The sequence below is a fragment of the Neopelma chrysocephalum genome, unplaced genomic scaffold (assembly GCF_003984885.1).
Source record: "Neopelma chrysocephalum unplaced genomic scaffold, ASM398488v2 Primary Assembly neopelma1_42b, whole genome shotgun sequence".
Classification (NCBI taxonomy): Eukaryota; Metazoa; Chordata; class Aves; order Passeriformes; family Pipridae; genus Neopelma; species Neopelma chrysocephalum.
This window is the reverse complement of record NW_020897701.1, coordinates 611,022-634,829: the sequence shown is the minus strand read 5'-3', so window position 1 is coordinate 634,829 and position 23,808 is coordinate 611,022. Positions and strand designations below refer to the sequence as shown.

Below are 23,808 nucleotides of genomic sequence, written 5' to 3'. Positions count from 1 at the left end.
TATAAAATTTCTATCCTTGTCATTGATCATTTCCCATAACAAACTCCTTTTGAATTTCTTTTGGTGTTGATGGCTGTGTAACTGGAAGATTATTGTCTTTTCCCATGTGTCTCCTTAAGAGCTTTTTTCCAAAAGGTCAGTGTATCCTGGCTGTTTCTGAGGCACATATATTGCAACCGCAATTCTGCACCATTAAGGAGATCATGGGGCAATCTTTCAGAGCCAGTCATCTCTTTTTCTCTTTTCTCATTCACACTCTTTCAAAGCAATCTCTTCAGTTTCACTATCTTGAACCCTGCAAAGATCTTACAGAATTTGCCTTTAAGCATTATGTTTTTTGCTGTTGAATGCCCGCTAACAGCTGGAATAAATTGACTCCTGGATTGTTGCCTCTCAAAGTTTTAATTTGGAGATGTTGATATAGCAACAAAACCATGGATTTGAAACATGCTAAAAAACTGAAGGAGGAAGTTTCAGGCTGAGTGCATCCCACGGAATTCATTTCTAGGAGTCTCATTTCCTCTGGAGGCCTCCAGAAGAGGCAGCTGTTCAAGCACTTCACAGCTCACATGAAATTAAGTTCAATATTCTTCCACAAATTTGATGATTGACAGATGCTTGTGAAAGGTGGAGAATGGCCCAGACACCACAGTGCAAAATATTTTCACCTCACTTCCTGTGCTGGCAGAAAATAATATGCAAAGCCTTGTGGTAGCAGTTACTTGCAGGGCAGTGAGAGAACAACATTTAAAATGTGCAGTAATGTTCAGGACTTAAGCTGTAAAGAAGTTGCATAAATTTTACAACAAAAGTAAAGAATTATGTGGGTTGCAACACTATCCCACAAACTAGCTTGTTCTTTCTGTTAAATATACAATAAATAGCAAACTGGAGTCTTGATAGTTGCTTCACAATCAAAGTTGGATCATTGTTATGTTTTAAGTGTGATTTTGATTTCATTGTTCTCTTTAATGTTCTTATTAGGTATGCCTATCAATTTATAATTTAGCTTTCCTCTCCAGATCACAATTTGTCTGGTCAAGATTTAAAGTTAAATACATAAGATGTCAAGGATATTAGCTGGAAAAATAGATATTTTCCCTTTCCTGAACAACTTTCTCTGAAACATTATTGTGGCAGCTGTGATATGTTCAGTTTATTCTGTGGATTTTTTCAATTATTCTCAACAAAAATACATATTTGTGCTTAGTCTTTCAAGCATTTAAATCTTTACTTTAAAGTTTGAAACTTAGTCAGGCCCTGTAAACTTGGGCTGACTGTTATGATGTCAGAACTAGGCTTTTTCATGGATAATAAGGAGAAAGATTTATGTATATTCAGACATGCTTATTTGTATTTGAGTCCTAAATTAGTATCTGAAGAGGAGATTATAGAGACTAAAATTGGAAGGGATGAAAATGGATGAGGTACTGGATTGAGAATCACACACAAGGTCTTTAGTCCTAAGAATGTTTCAAAATACAGCATGATAAAGCATGAATTCTTACTATCTGGAGTAATTATTAATAGTTCTAATTTTTATGCCATTCATTGTCCAAATATTGCCATGGTAGATAGAAAGAACACTGCACCTACCTGAAAAACCTGCTATGATGGCACTTCTCCAAATAATAAGGCAAATGCACAGAAAGAATGAGCAGTGAGAGAAAGGGGATGTTCAGATTAGACAAAATACGTACTTGCTTTCTTCAGAAATACTAAGTGAATGCCTTATAATCATGTTTTTAATTTCTTCTTCTAGAACCTGGATGCTCTGCATGATCACCTTGCTACTATTTACCCGGGTATGCGAGCACCTTCCTTTAGATGCACTGATGCAGAGAAGGGGAAGGGACTCATTCTGCATTACTACTCAGAAAGGGAAGGTCTTCAAGATATTGTCATTGGAATCATTAAAACAGTAGCTCAACAGATCCATGGTACAGAAATAGACATGAAGGTAATGTCTGAAGTGATGTAAACATTGAAAATTTATGTCATTAGGATGAAATCAAGAAAATGGAAAGTAAAGTGGTGGCAAACAGTAATTTGCATTGTTGCTGTCTTCTGTGAAGCAGTACCATCAGTACTGACTCAGGAAGAGACATAATTTGTGTTGCTTTGAGGACATATCAGCCATGTGCTGAGAAAGCCAGCACTGATTTGCAAGCAGACCCAGTTGAGAGCAGTTCAGCACAATATGCTCTTATTCAATGAAGGAGATGACATGTATGGCTTATTTGGCATATATTTTATATTTGGCATATATTTCTTACTGTCTACTGTGTTCTGTGGGAACATGGACATTTTGTCTTTGTGTCCCAGATTCTTCTGTGTACAAAAAATTGTGAGAATGATGTGCGTTGGTGAGGCCTGACTGGCGAGCAGTGTTTTGCTTCCAGACTGCATGCCAGGTCCTTCCCAGAAGCAAGATATGTTTGTGGGTTTCATACTATCATTGTGTGGGAGTGTGACTGGATATGGACCTACAACCCCAGAAATGAAAAAATGTTCCTCAGTAACAGAGTTGACATAATGTCATGTGTGCTAAAGTCACTTGTGAAATGGGAAAGAGGCTTCTGCTTTATGTCCATACAGAGCAATGGAAAGATTTAATTGATCGGGCCTTGCATATGGAATGGTATAAAATCAGAGCTTGATCCAAGGTGCAGATATATGTGGGGGGGAAGCAAAAAAATGAAAACTTTTTGCTGTTAGAAATATTGCAACTGATATAAAATACTTTTCATCAAGTAGAAAAACATCTAAGCAGGTACAGGAAGCATTCCCTAGTCATATTATATTTCTAGTGGAGTTTCACTGTATGCTTGCTCAGAAAATCCTTTCCAGTTTTGTGAGTTTATTGCAAAAACATGATCTTGCTCAGATAAGAAATTTACAAGCAGTCCAATGACAAAGATATTTGTACTGCTGTATCGGAGTATTTGCCTTTTAGATTTCCTGTTATAAGCTAGCACAGGTTTATAGTAAATGTCTAGTTGTGTATAGTGTGGTGATATACTTGTGTCCATGTTAAGATCCTGTTTTGTAGAAAACCATATTTCAAACCATATGCAGCAGGTGTTAGTAATCAGATACAGATGGATGCAACAGAATCAAAACAGTCCTCTTCTTAGATACCTGTTTATTTGAAGTGTTGAGAAAGACAAGGTGGACCATGATGGAAAGTTGGCTGCAAAAGTGCTGAACCTGTTGCTTGACAAGAATTTCTTTTGGTAGCACAGACAGCTTAAGCAGTCATCTTTCTCTTAGTACTCAAGCTTGTCCTACAGCAGCTTCTTCAGCCATGTCTCTCCAGCTGGTGTTGAGTTATAAAATAAACTTGACTGAGGAAATGAACTGGGTTATTTTTACCTACATCTGTTCCTTTGTGTGGTTCAGTGTTCTGCCAGAGTTCTGCCAGTGTAGTTGAGGGGTCCTGCAGAGACAAAAGTGATCCATGGGGCAGAGGAGAAATCTGGGTTGTCCAAAGCAGCTTCCAGAACAAACTTTTGACAACTGTGTCCTCAGTCTGAATGTTACTTTGCTGAGAAGATTGTATTGATATCTATCTAGGACTTCTCACAAATGATATATTCCAACAAGGTTTAAATGTTTATTACGTATTTGCTTCTTATTTTCATTTGACTTTTTTAGGTTTTTATTGAAGTTTTATTGTTGTACTGTAAGTAAATAGAAATTTAATACTATTGGTCAAACCTATTGTAAGTGAACACAAAATTTAATTTAAATCCACGCTGTTCTTCCAGACTGTCAGAGCCAAAAGCACATAGGTGCCTAAAAGTAGTATTACCTCTAAATTGAAGAAAGTGCATATTGTCTGTGTTTTATTTTGTCTGTTATCCTGTTTTTAATCTTTTCCATATTACAAAGTCACATACCCTCCACCCTGAACTTTTTATTGTCTCTGCTGCTTAATAAAGTCTAGCTTTTGACACCTTTTAAGACATTAAATAGCGCTGTACAGTGGTAGATAAGCAGAGACTAATGAGCTACTTGATTCTGTAAGGTGAGAGTGCAAAAATTTGCAACTTAGCCACACAGACAATGAAAGTCTACCACCATTACTTCACAGGTCACCTATTAATCAGTAATGGTATGGAGTGAAGGTTTTAAACTCCAGTGTGAAAACTGGGTAGTTTTATTGTTCAAAAAAATGAAAACAGGAGAAGAAAATTGACAGACTTCTTTCATCTCTATGCTTTCCCTCATAATTCAGTAAATTAATGCTTTTGTGTTTTAGTCTGTTAGTAACCCATTGCTTGAAATAACACAGCACAGGAAAACAATGGAGTTGCTTTTCATCCCCTCAGTTTTTGTGGACCAATCAATGCCTCCTCTGTAAAATTTTTGTGTTGGACTTAAATTAGAATTTTGCCTAAGGAAGAATTGGGGTTTTTTTTGAACTGATAAAAAACTCAGTGCCTAACCCAAAGTTTCTGATGTTATTGTGGAAGTCATCTTCTGACTTTTAAGTCCTGAGTTGTCCTTCCAAATCTCTTTGTCCAAAGCATTTACATCAACACAGTAAGTTCTGCAGTTCTCTTTATATTAGTGTGAAGTTGATATCTAGAATTTGATAGTTAATACTTTATTATCCACTTTTCTTCTCTGTCTGTTTAGACCAAATGCTTACATAAATCTCCTTGAGAGAATACATGCTTTTAAGTCTATATTTTCATGAAATGTTGTTTGAATTGGTCTAATATATTACAAGGCTCTGTGAAGGTGGCAGAAGACCTTAATTGTTTCCAATAATAGTGGTTTTGTTTCATTAAGTGGTTAGATTTTGTTTCATGGGTTAGACAGAATCACAGACTGGCTGAGGTTGGAAGGGACCTCTGGAGGTCATTTTGTTCAATCCCATCTGCTCAAGCATGGCTGCCTAGAGCCATTTGTTCTGGACCATGTTCAGACAGCTTTCAGCTATCTCTAGGGCTGAAGACTCTGCAAAATCTTTGGACAACATGTGCCAGCGCTCAGTCCATCTCACAGTAGAAGTGTGTTTGCTGGTGTTCAGACAGCACCTCCTCTGTTTCAGTTTGGGCCCATTGCCACTTGTCCTGGCACTGGGCACCACTGAAGAGAGCCTGGCTCCATCCTCTGTGTCTCCTCCCTTCAGGTGTTAGTGCACATGGCTGAGCTCCTCCCAAGCCTTCTCTTCTCCAGCCTGGACAGTACCAACTCTTCAGCCCTTCCTCTTCTGAGAGATGCTTCAGTGCCTTGATTGTCTTAGTGGCCCTTGCTGGAGAGAGTGAACCCCCTGTGGTAGCTTCGTTTCTCTTTTGCACTGAGGAGCCCACAATTGGACACAGCACTCCAGGTGTGAGGATCACCTACCTCAACCTGCATGAAAACTTAAGGAATCTTAATGATCACAAGAGGAAAAATAAATATGGAGAAAAATGTTTTGGTTTTGTTTTGTCCCAAATTGTTTTTTTAGGTGGAGAAATAGCTAAATAGAAAATGTATCACCTTTCTTCAGTTTCACACAGAACAATTTTGTATATACACATATATATATATACACACATATATATACATACACACACACACACACACACAGAGGTGTGTGTTCTTCTAAAATACATTAGGGCTTCCTTTTTCCGGGAAATGTGCCTTTTAACACCTTGGTATGTGTGTGCTGAAGGAAAGGAAAAAAAAGTGTCAGTTTGTCTCTGTTAAACTTTGTTAGCATGGAAAAGAAAGCAATTTGGTTTGAACTTGCGTTCAAAATTGCAGTTGAATAGTTCAGAAAAGCCCAAGTTGACATTAATTGATTATTTGATTCAAATCCAATTTGCCTTGTCTTCCCTGATATGGTAATCCATTTTTAGACAAATAGAGATAAGACTATATAATTTTTGTAGCAGGTATTGTCTCAAGAATTGTTGTTGACTTTGAGAACACACTCAGAATATTCATGTTCTGCTAGTCTCAGTATGATAACTAAAAAATCATCATGATGCTGGTGATGAACTTTGTCATGAGATCTCTGTTAGCGGCCTACTGGCTATGCGTTCTCTTGCTTCACTTGTGAGAGGTTGTTTGTATATAAATGAGGATGACCTGTGAAGGTGAAGTTAGAACAGAGATTCCCTCAAAGCTACTAATGGTATGGATCAGAAAAGAGTATTGTACATAATCAAACAAAGGCCAAATATCTGTTGGGAGAACAGACTTCTGCATTTCTGTTATTATCTGAGAGCAGAGTATTAAAATCTTTCTTTTACACAGGGAAGATGTTTTACAATATAAAATGAGAAAAGATCAGGGGAAGTCTTGACAAGATGGTAATTTCAGACTATCTTATTAGTAATGGCAATATAAGAAACAAAGCCAAGATGTGACCAGCTGGAGCACTGACCTCACAACTACTTGGGTACTTGTCACGGAGGACAAGCAGTACTGATCCACATTAAAATGCTAGCTGTGTATGACGATAAGTCAATCATGGAGCATGATCAGTCTCTAATTCTGACACAAGTGCAGCTGGAAACTTCACTGTCTCCAGACTTGGGGGTTTGGTGCAGTGAGACAGGCTGTGCTGAAACCAGCTGCCATGTGAAGACATCCCCAGTTTTAACTTTGGATATGCAAAACTAAGAGTGGTGCCATTTCCACAGCGAACTTCTTTGCCTCAGGATCATTCTGAAACAACTGCAGTGAAATTTGTCAAGTAGCATTGCACAGTCAATTTTGATAAGAAGAGATGAAGAATTTCATCCTGTATTGACCTTTAAATGGCAAAACCTCCCTGATTTTTTATTAATCCTCACAATTTCATGTAAAAAGATCCCTGTCCAAGGACATTCTGTCCTTCCATGATGAGATATGAGTGTGTCCTGGGGATATACTCAGATCCACAGAACTGAGTCTTGTCTTGTAGACACATCAGTGACAGTTTAACAGATAGCATGTGTTCATTATACATACTGTATCACAGTGATACTGCAGATTTAATATCTTGTGTGTAGCTCACCAAATACATTAAATGACAGTCACTTTAAAATAACTTTTCTTTGTATTGCACTTCCCTGAAATATCAGTGTGACTTTTCACTTGATTAACCAAGGACAAACTCTGAAGATTCATCTTCTGGAAAGCACAGGCAGGTTAGCAGTTTGATGTTATATATTCTCTTTGAAACCAGGAGTGATTCCTCCCTTCAGTTTTAACTGCAGTTACTATGGTGATTGAGCTCTTAGATGTGGTGAACTGATGTCACTTCACCAGCTAAGTCTGCGGGGGAGGAAGAATTAGACTTGATTTCTGGCTTTGTTGCTTCTGTTACTGAACTTTCATTTGTCAAGCATTTATCAAAGGCTTCTTCAACAGTATTTAAATGATACTGAAATTTTGTGGCTTGCAAACTTTGCTTGCAAAATGGAACAATAGGTAAGCTCTATTCCAGTTAAGCTTAGCAGAGTATCCAATGCAGATCTTTATGCCAGACGAATATCTGGCCAGTTAGGTTGGGTTTATAGGTACAAGGGTGAAGAGACAGAATTTAACCTATTACATTAAAGGCCAGAAGTGCTTATTTTAAATTTGCTGACAAGGTGGATGAAATCACGAGATAGGAGATTAGATAGTTCATAAAGCAACACTTTGAGGTAAGATCCAGGACTGGAAATTACCTGGAAGCATAGATCAGTTCTAGAGATAATTCTACACAAATTGAAAAAAGTTTCTATGTATGATCTCAGCCATCCCTGGCTACAATAACAGTAGTATTAAAATAAAACCTATGGGACTGTGCATGAGTGACAGGAAGTAAAAATTAAGACTCTAACTGCATTCTGTTAATCCTCATTATGGCCATTGTCTCTTACAATTTCAAGGATAATGATTTAAAGGAAGATGAACACATGGAAAACCATGCCATAACCGGAGAATAGCAAAGCACTTAAAACACCTATCTACAAACAGGATGAAAAAGAAGTAGTAAAGAAAGCAGACATCTTTGAAATCACCAACCATATGAAGTTCAACAAGAGGAAGTGCCGGATTCTGCACCTGGGATGGGGCAACCCTGGATGTTTGTACAGACTGGGGAATGAGGTGCTGGAAAGCAGTGCCATGGAAAGGGACATGGGGGTCCTGGACCCTTTGATGGCAAGTTGAATATGAGTCATTGTGCCCTGGCAGCCAGGAGGGCCAACCGTGTCCTGGGGGGCACCAGGCAAAGCATCACCAGCCAGTTGAGGGAGGGGATTGTCCTGCTCTGCTCTGCACTGAGGTGGCCTCACCTTGAATATTGTGTGCAGTTTTGGGCGCCACAATGTAAAAAAGATATTAAACTATTGGAGAGCGTTCAAAGGGGGGCAACAAAGATGGTGAAGGGCCTTGAGGGGAAGCCGTATGAGGAGCGGCTGAGGTCACTTGGTCTGTTCAGCCTGGAGAAGAGGAGACTGAGGGGAGACGTCATTGCAGTCTACAACTTCCTCGTGAGGTAGAAGAGGACAGGCAGGCACTGATCTCTTCTCTGTGGTGACCAGTGACAGGACCCAAGGGCATGGCCTGAAGTTGTGTCAGGGGAGGTTTAGGTTGGATATTAGAAAAAGGTTCTTCACCCAGAGGGTGGTTGGGCACTGGAACAGGCTCCCCAGGGAAGTGGTCACAGCACTAAGCCTGGCAGAGTTCAAGAAACATTTGGATGATAATCTCAGGCACATGGTGTGACTCTTGGGGATGGTCCTGTGCAGGGCTAAGGGACTCGATGATCCTTCTGTGTCCCTTCCAACTTGGTATATTCTCTGATTGTGTGATTCTGTGATGACCTGGAAAATTTAGTAGCTGATCTTTCTCTAAGTTACTTACATGTGCAATAGAATGAGAAGACTAATGTAGCACATGGCTATAGAGCACCTAAATCAGGCTTCTGCTCTGAACTGTCCTTTGAAAAAGCATCTCTTTCCTTCAAATGAGTAGTCAAATAGGAGAACAAAGAAGACTGCCACCTTGAATTAGGCATAATTTCACAATAAAATATTGTTTTGTTGTTTTACACTCCTCTATTTGTATAGGACCACACAGAGGTTCCCCAAGCCATCAATTAGTATTTCTGACATTTTTGGAGGAGAAATATTTAATAAACTAAACATTTTAGGGATCAAATGCAGTGTTTTTGCATATCCATTCTGTTTTCATATTGTAACTGTTAATCTCTTTGGTTAAGACTACATTTAAAGGGCAGAATCAGGATATGTTAGGGATTTTGAGGAAATTTTTTTTGCCTCAGTGGCTTTAGATCAGACTCTATTTGAAAGTAGAATCAAGTGCAACATGTTCCAGAAAGTTGCTGCTAAACAATACTGTGTAAATAGAATTGTTCTGTTCCAGTCATTAAATCTAATTAAACATGAAAAGAAGTGAATTTGGCCTCTCAAGGTAAATTATGTTATTCTATTAGTTATTAGCTTTAATTATACTGCAATACATGACTCTCACTGCAAACAAAATAATCCCTATTAATTTCATATTTTTTTACTAACTATGAGTAAAATTACTGAAGTGTGAAATGCTGTATTGAAGACACCTTTTTGAGATTCCACCAAAGTAGATGACTAGTTTTGCTATGATTTCAGTTAATATGGAATAAAGCCCAGAGAATATTATGCTTGCTTTTAGTTTTGTGTTTTGGCTTTGAACTTACAGTGTGCTGGAATATGTAAGGACTGTATATTCAAACATCTGTTCTATCCACCTTTCTTTTTGCTGTCAGTGAAATGCCCATTCTCTGGTCAGCACTGTTTGCTGTTGTGTTACAAACCTTGCAAACAGCTTTGATCAAAATAAGAATTCAAGTGATCTGTGTAATTCAAGACTCACCACAGGGTCAAGGGGAGGGGAGCATCCTGTTTTCTGGCAAGTGCCAAGAGCAAGCATAACCTGAGCTTTGACCCCTGATTTCAGAATGTGCATTTCACTCAGGCTTAATACATTGTATTTGGGTGATCTTCAATATCTTGTTCTTGCAGAGAGCTACTATGGCTAAGCAAAGGCATACGTATTCACTTGGAATTGTAAAGACACTAAAATCAGAAATTTTCGTTATAATACAGTATTTTTCAAGATGCAAATATAATTCTTGAATTCATCTTTCTGCTCTAAATACATTCCTGTCTTCATAGTAGCATTCCAGTTACTAATGAATAGTAGTTTTCAGTTTTTCATTTTTCCTTCATTTTTCCAGGTTATTCAACAGAGAAATGAGGAGTGTGACCACATTCAATTTTTAATTGAAGAGAAAGAGTCTAAAGAAGAGGACTACTATGAAGACCTTGACAGATTTGAAGAAAACGGTACCCAAGAGTCTCGCATCAGTCCCTATACTTTCTGCAAGGCCTTTCCTTTTCACATAATATTTGACAGAGATCTGGTGGTCACGCAGTGTGGCAATGCGATATACAGAGTCCTTCCACAGGTTAGATGATTCGCATGCATGGATAGTCATAGAGATTCATAATGCTGGATGCTTCACAGGTTAAAGATTAATAAAATAGATTTAGAATTCTCTGTCTGAACAGAATTCCCATGTAAGTGTATAATATTTACTGCATTGTGTTTCTCTTGTTTGATAAAGGACTGTGAAAATAGCCCTGATTATACAACAACTCTGTTCTTTATGATTGTGTCCCTATGCAGTAAGAGAATAAGCTTGAGCAGAGAAAATCTGGCCATCCCCACAATTCAACTGATTCTTTCTCTTAGCTCACTCCAAGCTACATATGCTATGAAAGTGGCAGATGGCTCTTTAAAGTGGATGTGAGATGGTGTAACTTGGCCTGGGGTTCAGGATAATGGTCTTGCCCATTCTGCTATATAGTTTAGCAGCAGTTACATATTCTATATGTATTACTTGACAGTAATGCCTTCAAATACTTAACATATCAGATGCACAATAACTAAAGAGCAGAATAACAGAAATTGTGTCATACTTTCTTAGCTTGTGCATCAAAAACATCAGTATTAACTAAGATGAGCCAAACAAACAAAGTTTGTGATATATATATATGTGTGTTCTGAACTGAATGCAGCTGCTGCAATTTCCTCTGGTTATTTACAGTAAAAGGGTACTCAGAGGTTCATTTAATATTTTATATTCTGTATATATGTGGATACCTCAATTCTGGCTTCTGAGAGCTGACAGTGCTTCTAAAAATAAGCAACAGGTAAATGCAGTAAAAGGAGAAAAGCAAAAGAGAAAATGACAAACCATCAAATTTTCTTTACAATTATGTAAAGACTAATACTGCATATACTGTGGTGTTTCTGAATTATTGATGTAGTTTTAAAATGCATTTTTACGTTGTTAGCTTTTTCCTGAATTTGTTTTTTGGTGATTTCACTCAGAATTTTCCAGAAAGATTTGAAAAAAAAAGAGCTTTGTAAGTAGGTCTGCCAGATTTTTCCCGAGGGCATTCACTGAACAGCTATACCTATTCAGACTACTGAGGATGGCAGTCAGAATCCTTATTATCAGAGATGATGCTTTACATACCGTGGCTCATTGAAAAGGGAGTATGAAGGAGGTCACTTAGGATGAAAACACTGGAAAGTGTTTTTACTGTAGAATGGGAAAAGTTTAACGAATAACAAGTGTAATAGTTTAACACAATATTACGAAGTCATCTTGCAGACTGGAATTGCACTTTGAAGTTAGGATATTTCCAGTGTAAAATCCATAACTTAAACACCATGTGGTTTAATGGAGAAATGCATAAAGTGTGTGTTCTCTTCCATTCAGTTTTGTCATCTAAGAAAATTGAGTATAATTACTCCATGTATATTTTTATTATAAAACATAATAATCCTTTTTGTCTTTTTTTTTTTTTTAATATTCTAGTTGCAGCCAGGAAATTGCAGTTTATTGTCAGTTTTCTCCTTGGTCCGGCCTCATATTGATATTAGTTTCCATGGAATCCTCTCACATATCAATACAGTCTTTGTACTGAGGACTAAGGTAACTAGAGAATATTTTCCTGGCTTTTCTTTCAGTAAGTATGCTTTGAAGAGATAAGAAGAAGTGCCAAAAACTCAGAAGTCTTCAGAGAAAATTCTCTCTGCTCAGACCCTTTTGAGTCTTGAGCCAAGAGAAAGTCACAGGTATGAATATGTGTGTAGTTGTTACGTAAAATGCTTTATAGAAATGATGAAGTAAATATGCTTCATGTCTGATTCTTTCTTTACAAGGGGCCAATCCATTATATGTCATCGTACCAAAGAAAATGTAGAAAGCTAATTACATTTACTTTTGCTTCATAATAATGTAAGAGACAAATTGCTTGGGCCCCTACATTCACACACAAGTTTTTTTCCTTTTCTCTAGAGAGGGCAGGAGATGAGGCAGGTGATCTGAACAAATGAATCATGTAGAGTAGCACTTCCTACATCAAGGAGCCTGTTTATTTATAGAAAACTGTGCCTGAGAGAAACCAACAAGATTTCTTGGAGATGTTCCCAGCCACAGATAGAACTTCATAGAATAGGCAATACTTTTGTCAAACTATTGCTAAGAAAGAACGCAGAAGAAAACAAGAAGTTATGAAAATAACATAAGAAAGATACCATGCTTTGTGTCTTTGAGGTAGCAAATCACAGTATTAAAGCATGGATGGTATATAGTGTTCCAATGAGAAATTAGACGAGTTTTAATGTAGGCTTAAAGTCTATTCCAAATGTTCTGACTGCCTTCATAGTGAATGCACTTACACACTTGGCCCGGTGCATAACACACTATTGCCCTTGTACAATTGTGACTTTCTTCACCAGGAGGGGCTGTTGGATGTGGAAAAGCTGGAGTGTGAAGATGAACTGACTGGGACAGAAATCAGCTGCTTACGCCTGAAAGGGCAAATGATCTACTTGCCCGAAGCAGACAGCATTCTCTTTCTTTGTTCACCAAGGTACTTTAAACTTAAAGAATTCTATAATACTGATTTTCAATTTACAATGGCTCATTTTAAGAATTCTTATGAGAGTAGTACTAAAGAAATTAATTGGTTCAAGTATTGATTTAACTGGCTTTGATATGTTTATACTAGAAGAGGGAGGAGCATTTCAACAGTAAAACTTGACTGATTATTAAATAACTCAATATAAATATTGGCCCAGTTTGTACAAATGGTAATTCCTCATGATTCCATTTTTTGCAAGTTTTATCCTGTGTTTCTTAGTCAGAGAGAGTTCTAAGAAATATTACGATTTTATTTCCTATGTGGATTCATATATTTTTGCAGTAGTTTTAATGTAATAGAGCAGTGATAAAGAAGTGGTTGGAATGGGGGATTGAATGGAAGGGATTCTTTAGGTAAAAGCATGTTAAACTATCACATTGGATTACACAGGTATGATACATTAATCTCCTCTGTAAAAGGGAGAGAGTGGATGACAACAAAGGGAAGAGGTTACCTTAACATAATCTCACTTTTATCTGTGTAGTGAAGGATGTACATTTGATATGTTCATGGAACTCATCGATGAGAATTCTATATTTAAATGCAAAAATCAAGAGCCATGGGTTGACATGAATGACCACAAATAAGGTATTCTGTAGAAAGGATATGTTGTACAGCTCATCACAGGTTCAGAACTGTAGTCTTTTCTTCTGTTATTCAGCAGCCTCTGATTTCATTTGAGTTTTAAATGCTCCTTTGGCAAGTTTAATTGTACCCATATTATTATATATTTCTCCACATTGCAGTGTGATGAACTTGGATGATTTAACCAGAAGAGGTTTATATCTGAGTGATATTCCATTGCATGATGCTACCCGTGATCTGGTTCTTTTGGGAGAGCAGTTCAGAGAGGAATATAAACTGACTCAAGAGCTTGAGATCCTCACTGACAGACTGCAGCACACACTGCGGGCACTGGAAGATGAAAAGAAAAAGACAGACACGTAAGAACCAAATCCCAATTTTGAGCTGAAACACTCAAAGCAATATATTATTCATAGCTACCTTCTTCAAAAAATAACAGAAACTTGGAAGGAATATAAGACAGAATCATGGCTGGTAATTTTGGAGTCAAGAAAGAACATTTTATTTGTCAGATGTCACCCACAGTCTAGGCACAGGTGTTTTGATGGCTCCCTCCCTGATAAGGAAAGTTATAAGAAGTGAACTGACAATTCTTCTTAATTTGTGAATTACCTAAAATAGTTTTGGAAACTTTCCTATATGCAGTCCTTGTAGCCAAGGTTAATTTGATGAATGCCCAAATGCTGCTATTTGACAGAGTTCTGTAAACCGACTTTGTCTTTCTGGACTGCCATGCTCACAGGTGAGTAGAACAGAAAAATGTATCCTATAAACCTTGAAAATCGTCTGTGTAAAGCTGAAGTTTTGCAATAGGCTAATGCTATGAATTTGATTTTATAGTTACCTGTGGAAACGAATTTGGGGCTATCTAGATATAAGTACATAACAATAATACACTGTATGCATTATATGTGCATGTATATATACAGTATATGCCCAAATCCGTTTCTACAGATAGCTATAAAGTCAAATTCATAGCATTAGTCTATGGCATCTCAGCTCAATGATGACTGGCAGATAAACAAAAGCTTGTCGGAAAAATAGCCTGGCGTTGATGATTGACTCTTGTTTATAAAACATAGTCCCCATCTCTGTATGAATTCCATGGACAGATATGTTCTTTTTCTGTAGTGAGTAATGGAAATTATCTAAAAATACTTGAAAGGGATGGACAGAAGAATCAGAGATAAAAGAAGCCTAAAAAGTATTTTTTCTGTTCAGTCCTGTTGGCTTGCTTTATAAAGTCATTTTATCTTCAGGAATTCTAGCCTTCTTAGCAGCTGCTGGAACAGAGTGTCAGTTACTGTATCATTGCCCAAGGTATTCACTAATTATAGCTCATGCAGTAGTGAACTTGCCAAAAATGCAACTAATGAGGGTTTGTGCAGGAGGCTGTGTACAAAACGATGTTCAAGATTTGAGAAACAGTCAGAGATCTTCAGCTTGTCCACTTAGCTGTGTCAGGAAGGAAATAGACCTTAAGATGGCAGATAGAAAGTTGAAGGAATACACATGAGAATAGGGTGAAGCTCTTTGTGTGTGATTTGGATTTTATTTGCATAATTTATTATATGACCAAGTGTTAATATGTCATATAGACTATTAATTAAAAAAGCATACTATAAATCCTAAAACCAGCATGCTCAACAGAAGAGGAAGCGTTTAGAAATTGATTAATTGGTCAGAGGTGGAAAACTGTTTGATCTCTTCATGGTCTTTTTTGCAGTTTTTATGGTTCTGTGGGAAAAATCAGATTATATGAGCTGAGGAAATGGCAGAAATGAGTAAAAATTATCCAAGACACTATTAACAGATCATGTCAGAAGAATTAGTAATGTATGTCTCATTTTGTTGGTAATTTAGATGTATTAATGTGTGTTTGAAATGTCATGGCTTTAGGTATGCTGATGTAGACCCATTCCTGTTTCCCAAATAACATATTCTTCAAAAAACATATTTTATATTGCTTGTTGATGGTGGGAGTATGATATAAACCCTATGGGATGTACGAAGTTAGTATTTGAAGAGTGCTGCTGTAAAGATCTTTCTCCACATTCTTTCTGTTTTGCTTGTGCCTTTCTTTTCTTACATGTTTAGATTACTGTACTCTGTTCTACCACCATCAGTGGCAAATGAGCTGAGACACAAGCGTCCTGTTCCAGCTAAGCGGTACGACAATGTGACCATTCTTTTCAGTGGCATTGTTGGATTCAATGCCTTTTGTAGTAAACATGCCTCTGGAGAGGGAGCCATGAAGATTGTCAATCTTTTAAATGATCTGTACACAAGATTTGATATTCTGACTGATTCACGAAGGAATCCATTTGTTTATAAGGTAAGCATAAGATTTTTAGAAGTATCTAATTTGTTACTTTTCAATAGTTTACTATTGTGTCAGTATTTTCCATCCTTTGGATTTTAGGCTTTTTAAAAAAATATTTATTTTCTCACTCTTTGAACTGTATTACCTGATAGCTGGTAGCTAAAGAAGATTATGTTGGTAATGTGTGAAGGAACATAGGCTTAGTTCTCAGCCGGATTTCTGCAATCAGCCATTGGGTGGATATATAAATCTACTTCCACATTTAGTGAATGTGAACTTATAGAAGCTGTTTGTGGTTCTTCTGACACTGTGCTTTAAGTTTTTCAGCCATATACCTGGGTCTTCTAATTCTAAATTATAACTTATTATTCAGTTATTCAATGTGAATTCCACTCCTTCATTAGGAATGAGGTGTAGTTGCAAGTGCGGCTGGTAGCAGGTAGATATATATATGTATTTATATATATATATATATACATGTCCCATATATGTGTACATGTGTATGCTTGTGTGTTTATATTTATAAAGTTCATTCCTACCTTTTACTAGAAATTGATTTTGTGTCCTTTACCATGTGAATCAAGGATATGAGTCAAAACATAGAGCTCAGTTTCATTCAGAAGATACCAGAAGAGAAACTCAGGTTTACACAGTCACAGTGTCATTGTAATTTGTTACGTTGTGAGTTTCCAATAAATTCTCTTCAATAACAAGCAGAGATAACAGGAATTAGGGTGATTTGAATGAAAGGGAAGGGAAACTATTTGAAAGAGCAAGCAGTCTTGAAGGAAGCACTACATCCATTCTAGTATTCTAAGGGCCATGATAATAAATTAATTGAAAAATATCTGTCTTGATAGGTGGAAACAGTTGGGGACAAGTATATGACAGTGAGTGGTTTACCAGAGCCTTGCATGCATCATGCACGATCTATCTGTCACCTGGCTTTGGATATGATGGAAATAGCGGGCCAAGTTCAAGTAGATGGTGAGCCTGTACAGGTTAGTAAACATGTGGGCTTGAATGTGAAAAACCCATTCTTTGGTAGGATGATAATGCTTTGAAATATGATAATGCTCTAGTCCCAGTCCCTGCAAGCTTTGTTTTTGTTAGATTTTTAGACTGATATATGCAAATAATATGAAAAGTCACACATAGATGTGACACGTGCAGTTCCCAGATCTAAAAATGTAGTAATTGTGCTTTACTTTTTAAAGGACTAAGTTGGGTCCACGTCATTTATGTCTGTTTTCTGATCATTTCAGTCTAATAAAAAAATTCCTGTTGTGCATCCAGTACAATCTGTTGACTTTTGTTCAATTCAGTGAACAGAACAGTAATATTCCCTAATGAATATTTTTGGTAATGCCTCAGATCTTCATGTCAGCATGAGAAAATGTTGCATTAAAAAGAGAAGTACAGTTCCACAGACTGTTACAGCGATGATTACTGACACCAATGTATATTAGTGGAAGTTCAGCCATGGTGGGACTTTATGAAGATGTTGTGGCATTGATACAGAACTGGGCAGGCTACATTGGCCTATCCTCATAAGAAGGCTGTGAGAGCAAAATGGTTAATGAGCGTGATGCATATTTCTATTTACATTAATGTTATTGTTCTGACATCTAGCTTAGAGCTGTGTACTTCACTCTGTCACTGGGCAAAGCAGTGAGAGGGTTTGATTTGGGGCTTTACGGTAACTGTAACATGCTATAAGAATGAGCTTATCCAAACCCCTGTCCCATCTCATGAGCTTTTAAGCACAACATACCATGATATTTCCTCTGAGAAACATCTTTTTGTCTTGACCTATGCCATCCATTTCTGCAGCTTCTAAGCACTCAATAAACACAGACCTGCAGAGTATGCCTCTCTTCCTACCTTTTTTTTTTAATTTCACTGTACATAATAACAGCATGGTGCATGCTGGAAAAATATGGAGTTTGATTTTTCATGTGGAAGGCAGAGGCATGACACTGTACTAAAGTAAAAGAAAAAAAAATTGACAAAAATCCACAAAATGCAAGGCTTTGAAGAAGTAGGAGTGACACATGAGAAAAATAAACTAGTAGAAATAAATGGCATATTACCTGCATTTAATCAGAAACATCAGATTAATTACATTAATTTTGAATATTCAAACTTTATTTTTTCTCTCTAAAGATAACAATAGGAATCCATACTGGTGAGGTGGTCACAGGTGTCATAGGTCAAAGGATGCCACGGTACTGTCTCTTTGGAAATACTGTCAATCTAACAAGCAGAACAGAAACTACTGGAGAAAAGGGAAAGATCAATGTCTCCGAATATACTTACAGGTGAGTGATGTATTACTTATGGGTATTGACCTCTTGAAAGAAATCACTTTGTCAACATAACATCAAAGTGTTTTGGGAGTTGAAAGTGACAGGGCTCTGCAACCATTATTTAAGTATGTGAGTTCTCATGAAACTGTTTGGCAGACTGCATTATGATACAGTTATCAGTATGCAAATATGATCTAGAGATAGATTTGAATCTTTTGATATTTTGCTCACATATCTGTAGTATATTTAATATTTTAGATACTCTGTGGTGTGCATGCGTATATTTAGTGCGTATATTTACATGTTTTCTCTTTCAATTTCAGGTGTCTTATGACACCAGAAAATTCAGATCCTCAGTTCCACCTGGAGTACAGGGGTCCAGTTTCTATGAAGGGCAAAAAAGAACCAATGCAGGTTTGGTTTTTGTCCAGAAAGAGTACAGAGACAGAGGTATGAGTAACTAGAATGTAATTATTTTTTTCAAACAAGGCATAAACATTACAAATTTAATCTAAACCACTGAGATCCATTTGCATTTGCAAAACTAAATATTCCCTAAAAAAATATGAAGAGTTTTGTACAACACTATTTACTATCTTGACAGCACTTGAAAGTCCTTGATTATTTGTCTTTGCATTTGTGCAGTTCCTGAAAGAGTACTTTTGATTTCAGAAAGTCCTTGAGGGAATGCCAAGTGTTTAAATATTTATATCTCCCTCTTACAGATTTCTCCACTGTACTAGATTTTGCAATATAATGTCCATTTCTGTTTAGCTGGCATGTCTAGTTATCAGCACTTCAAAATTCACCATTTGTTTTCTTGCAGTAAGTGAATAAATGTGCCTTCAAATATTTAGGCAACAGTCCAGCAACTACATGCAGGCAGGTTCACAGTTGATGAGTATGGTGATCTGTTAACCCCTGATGGGTTGTTCAGAGACTGTTGCATGGTAGAGGTCTTGCTTTAGAAACATATAGGGTGAAAACTATTTCTTTTAATGACAGCCTAAGTCCTCTTCTGAAAATGATGTAGGGTAAAGCTCTTCAAGCACTGAGTGGTCTTTTAGCTTATGCCTCAATTTCAGAATTCCGGGCATGTATTATCCCAAATCTCAGTAAAAGCCAACAAAATCTAGACTCATAAGTGTGCTACAAACTTATGAGTTACAGTATGCCAGCTGCTTTGCCATAGCTGAGCAAGTGCATACGTTCCACCCATTGTCAACATGGAGGAAAAAATGGGTACAAGTAATTTACATAGCTTGAATTTTGCCCTGAAGTAATACCAAAAAGAATGAGTTTTAAACTAATGTATTTAATCTTAAAAATACACTTGAAGAAAATAATGAAAGTAATCAATTACCTTGGCTGAAATAATTCTTGTAAGTCACAGGAAATTATTGATGTGTCTGAATACTCATGTATTTCTGAAAATGAAATTTAAGTTGTTAAACTGTTAAGGCTCTTTAGGAGATCTAATCCAGATTTATTACCACTGGTACCCAAGTATATGAATAATGAATTTTTAGTGGTAACTCCCAATTATAACCCCTGGTACTTTAACTCTGCATTTTAACTCTGTATTTTTGTATGTATTATTTAATTATATTCTGGGTGCCACTTTTGAGAATACTTTTCTATTCTTGTTGTACAACAAGATTAACTGTAATTTCACATGGCTATCACTATTTCAAATCTATAGTTGTATTTAAAATATGCTTTAATTAAACACCTGTCACTTCTTTTTTCTGCATTATAAATGTCCTATCATTTGTAGCAGGGCACATTTGTAATTTTAAATGTAAATTTCAGAGAGGTACTAAGTCAGGTGGGTATTTTCCTTGTTTCAGCCTCACACCCGTTTAATATGAATATCAGGTTCAGATAGTTTAGGATTTTAAATGTTGCAATTTCTTTTCAGAGATCTTGTACAACATTTGGTTTTGTTAATCCTCACAGCAGTCCTGAGAGATGCTTGTTAATACTATTAACCTAGTAATTGAGCTTTGTAGAGGGAGATATGAGGGCAGGAATAAACCTGACAGAAACATACTGTGAGCCTGATTTTCAGGAGCACTTAAGACTCATAGTTTAGGTACACTCAAAAAGTCTTTCTAATTTTGATAGTTTTTGTTAATTCTGAAATTAAGATATAGATGTAATTCTTACAGTCAGAAGGACTTCTCCCATCATAGGTATCTCTTCTAAATTGTACTAAGTTTCAGAGAATAAGAGATTAGAAAGATACCTTGATGTGGTGATGTGAACTGATAATCATTTTGTCAGAGGTGATTTTGAAAAGTGAAAGAATATACTCCTCTAATCTTTTAATTCTTTTTCACTCCCTGCATAATTTCATCTGTCCATACACAAAGATATACTGAGTTTTACTCCTTTAAGATTTTCTGAACTGTTTGCAGTTTCTCCTGTGAAGGTACTCTTCATGTTTTTTTTTTCTGGCACTTTATAGTCTGTACATAATATTTGTAATCCAAAAGCAGAAATTAGATAACCAACTTTTTATGTTTTATTACTTCAAAGTAATTTTCTTTTCAGAAATTTTTCAGAATGCTAATGTATCATTGTGTGCGGTACCGCTAATTTCAGGGAGACTGTTCATAATAATAAATATGGCATGTTAACATATATTCAGAAACTATATGGTAAACTTCCTGAAAGTAGTTTACCATATAGTTTCTGTACAGAAAGGTCCAGAATATTGCAAGAAGTGGCTTGTAGAAGTAAACATGAAAATAGTTCTTGAATCATCCAGAAGATATTTTTGATGATTAGGCTTTTACTTTGAAGTTTTCTACCTCCAATATCTTTAATGTAGAACAGATGGACATTAGTGATATATTTTCTTTTTCATTATATCCATTAGAGAGTTGTTAGCTCAGCATTTGCAAATCTGTCGGCATAATATTTTACCCTGAAGACCACTAGTAAATATATGGTAAGGAAAGAGGACAAAATACTTACAGCTGCTGTAGAGATGTGAAAGCAATTCTTAAAATATGCTCTTGCTCTGCTAGACCTGTAGAAAATGATAGAGTTGAAACAGTTCAGCATGCCTCAAACTTGGTTCTTAAGTTGACATCTCTAATATCAGTCACCATGAGCAGCAGTTACTTCTGAGGAAGACCTAATTTACAAGAAAAAGTGTTGGTTTGGGGTGCTGCTCCTTTAATTTTTTCCCACTTAAGATATCTCTTCCATGGTAGCAATACAGCAAAAAGTAGAATTGCATCAGAAATACATGTAGAACAAAAGCAACTGCGACCAATTACTCATTTTGCATCTACTTGTTTGCATGTTTTAAGATTAATTATTACCATCTTTATTATTTTAACAGTTGTTCAGCTGAAGCTTCTCTCTTGAGAAGCAGATTTGTTGTAAAAAATAAATCTTGCAGAGAGCCTCAGATGTCTGACTGCAATTTTCCTCCCTCCCCACTTTGAAATATCTTTCTCTTCTGCCCTGTTCCCACATTACTGATGGGAACAAATTAAAGTATCTCAGAGCTGGTAGTTCATCAGGGAATGTAAGAATTGTTACATTCTTACATAAAATACATACAAAAGAAATACATGCCCTACCTATGCTTTGTTTTATTTCTTTTTATTTACTGATATTGGTTGCAAGTATTTTGTCACTGCATTAACCCACCATGTTGTTGCTTCAAAGAAAATCCCTTACTTCTTGAATTCTGCTTGCATGCACTCAAGGAAACAAAGCAAGACACTTTCTGAACTGAGGGAAGAGGAAGAGGACGCTGGATAGGGTGCAATACTGTCTCCAAATAGGGTGCCTGGCAGTAAGGTTGAGTTATGGATGTTATTTCACATTGTATCCCATTGCCACATGCAGTGCCATTGTCTTTCGCCCTCCTCCTGAAATCATGCTCACCATTTTTCTCCAAGCTTGCTTGCTAATTTTTTGTCCTTATTGTTTGGTATTGTTATATCTCTGCTATGAGCATGTATTTCAAGCTTTCCTTTTCTTGATATGCATTTTTGCACGTCAGTCATTCCTACCCCTGGATAATATTGAATGAAACTGTGTAGAATGCACGCCATAAGTAACCACTTCAATCTGATGCTTCACATCTTCATCTTCATCTCTGAAGTACAGTGGTTATGTGAATTGATGACATTGCTGGAAAGATAGGTGTTTCAGTTGATGGGCAGAACAATGAACCTAAAGAACTATTTTTAAAAACAATACCTAAAGCAGCATTATGAAAATTATTGTATAAATATTGTTATCAGATTTAGTTCTGCTATTACCATGCTTCCCATTCATTTTGTGAATAACATTTGATGCACTGTAAATTCCTGGTTAGAAAAAGGTTTCTCTTTGGATATTATCCTGCATTTTCCCTTTGTAGATGCTTTGTAAACATCTTCTGTATTGAAAGGGGGCAGTTGTTTTTCTAATGCTGCCATTTGAAGCATGTGCCAATATACTTCTACTGAAATGCTATTCACTTGCAATGTATTTCTCATTGATTTGTATTAAGTAAATTAAATTGTCATATTAATTATAGATTGCTGGACAATTTTAGACTACTTGTAGTGCATTGATTCTTGTCTCATGGAGCCCCTGGAATTGAAGGCATGCTCTTGGGACATGGTTGCCATGGTTGCCTTTTGATTTGGTCTCTCAAATTTTCAGAAATGATCTTACTTTATTTCTTGGGAGGACCTGGTAATATTCTAGGCATCGTGGCATAATTAAGGGATGTAAAGCTTGGAAAGGGTCATAGTGTCTTTTATCAGCTGATACAGTTAGTAAAAGTGGACAACGTATCGGATGCATAGATCTTCCATAACTTCAGTATACAGTGCATTTTTATGTGAATAATATCTGTTCTTATCAGACTGATAATTTCTGAATATTTCCATTATAAAATAGGATAGTGCAATTACTTTGTGTATAAAAATTGTCTATATCTAGTATACCTTATTAGCACAGAATATATATGTATAAATGTTTCATGGTAATGTGCAAAAGAAATTGCAATAAATTATTTTTTCCACTGACCTATAGAAATCTTGTGATTTTCTTTTGGTAGAAAAAGGTATTTCATTGTTTGATGCAAAACAAGTATTTTCTCCATAAAATAATTTGCAGTCCAAATTTAAATAAATTGTTGAGTCATTGTTCCAATATTTGCAAATGTCCAAGAGTCTCACACATTCAGGTTAATGAATCACATCCGCAGATTAAAGTAGTGTTCAAAATGGATTAATGCTTCAAAAATAGTAGACAAGGTTGCAAAAACACATACCTTCCTTTGAAACTGTTGGACAATATTTAGCAATCAAAAATTATTAGCCATCGGCTTTGAGCAGGATGTACATCACCAACCAAAGCTTTAGGAATGGGAAATGAAGAAAGGAAGCCATGCACTTTCTTCTCCATCATCTCACTATTGGACAGCAACATATCCCAGGACACCATCAGAGGTTGCCCTCACTCAAGTAGATACACAGCAGCAATTTGGACTTAAGTTGATCAAGCTTACCAGAACTTTAATGGTGACTCCTTAAGACACAGGATTTCTGACAGCCGTGGTTGTGTATTGATATAATTCATGCAAATG

The 23,808-nt window shown here is 36.5% G+C and overlaps 1 protein-coding gene across 1 annotated transcript in view; it reads left to right on the top strand.

Moving 5' to 3' along the window:
- Positions 1 to 23,245, top strand: part of GUCY1B1 (guanylate cyclase 1 soluble subunit beta 1) — a 41,957-nt gene extending 18,712 nt beyond the window's left edge. Inside the window, exons 5-14 of the mRNA XM_027676866.1 lie at positions 1,763 to 1,960; positions 10,220 to 10,450; positions 11,873 to 11,989; positions 12,799 to 12,932; positions 13,730 to 13,927; positions 15,666 to 15,903; positions 16,752 to 16,892; positions 18,058 to 18,212; positions 18,524 to 18,650; positions 21,929 to 23,245. Coding sequence (XP_027532667.1) covers positions 1,763 to 1,960; positions 10,220 to 10,450; positions 11,873 to 11,989; positions 12,799 to 12,932; positions 13,730 to 13,927; positions 15,666 to 15,903; positions 16,752 to 16,892; positions 18,058 to 18,212; positions 18,524 to 18,650; positions 21,929 to 21,952 — 1,563 coding nt within the window. The 3' untranslated portion in view covers positions 21,953 to 23,245. The remainder of the gene's footprint in view (positions 1 to 1,762; positions 1,961 to 10,219; positions 10,451 to 11,872; positions 11,990 to 12,798; positions 12,933 to 13,729; positions 13,928 to 15,665; positions 15,904 to 16,751; positions 16,893 to 18,057; positions 18,213 to 18,523; positions 18,651 to 21,928) is intronic.
- The last annotated feature ends 563 nt before the right edge of the window (positions 23,246 to 23,808 follow it).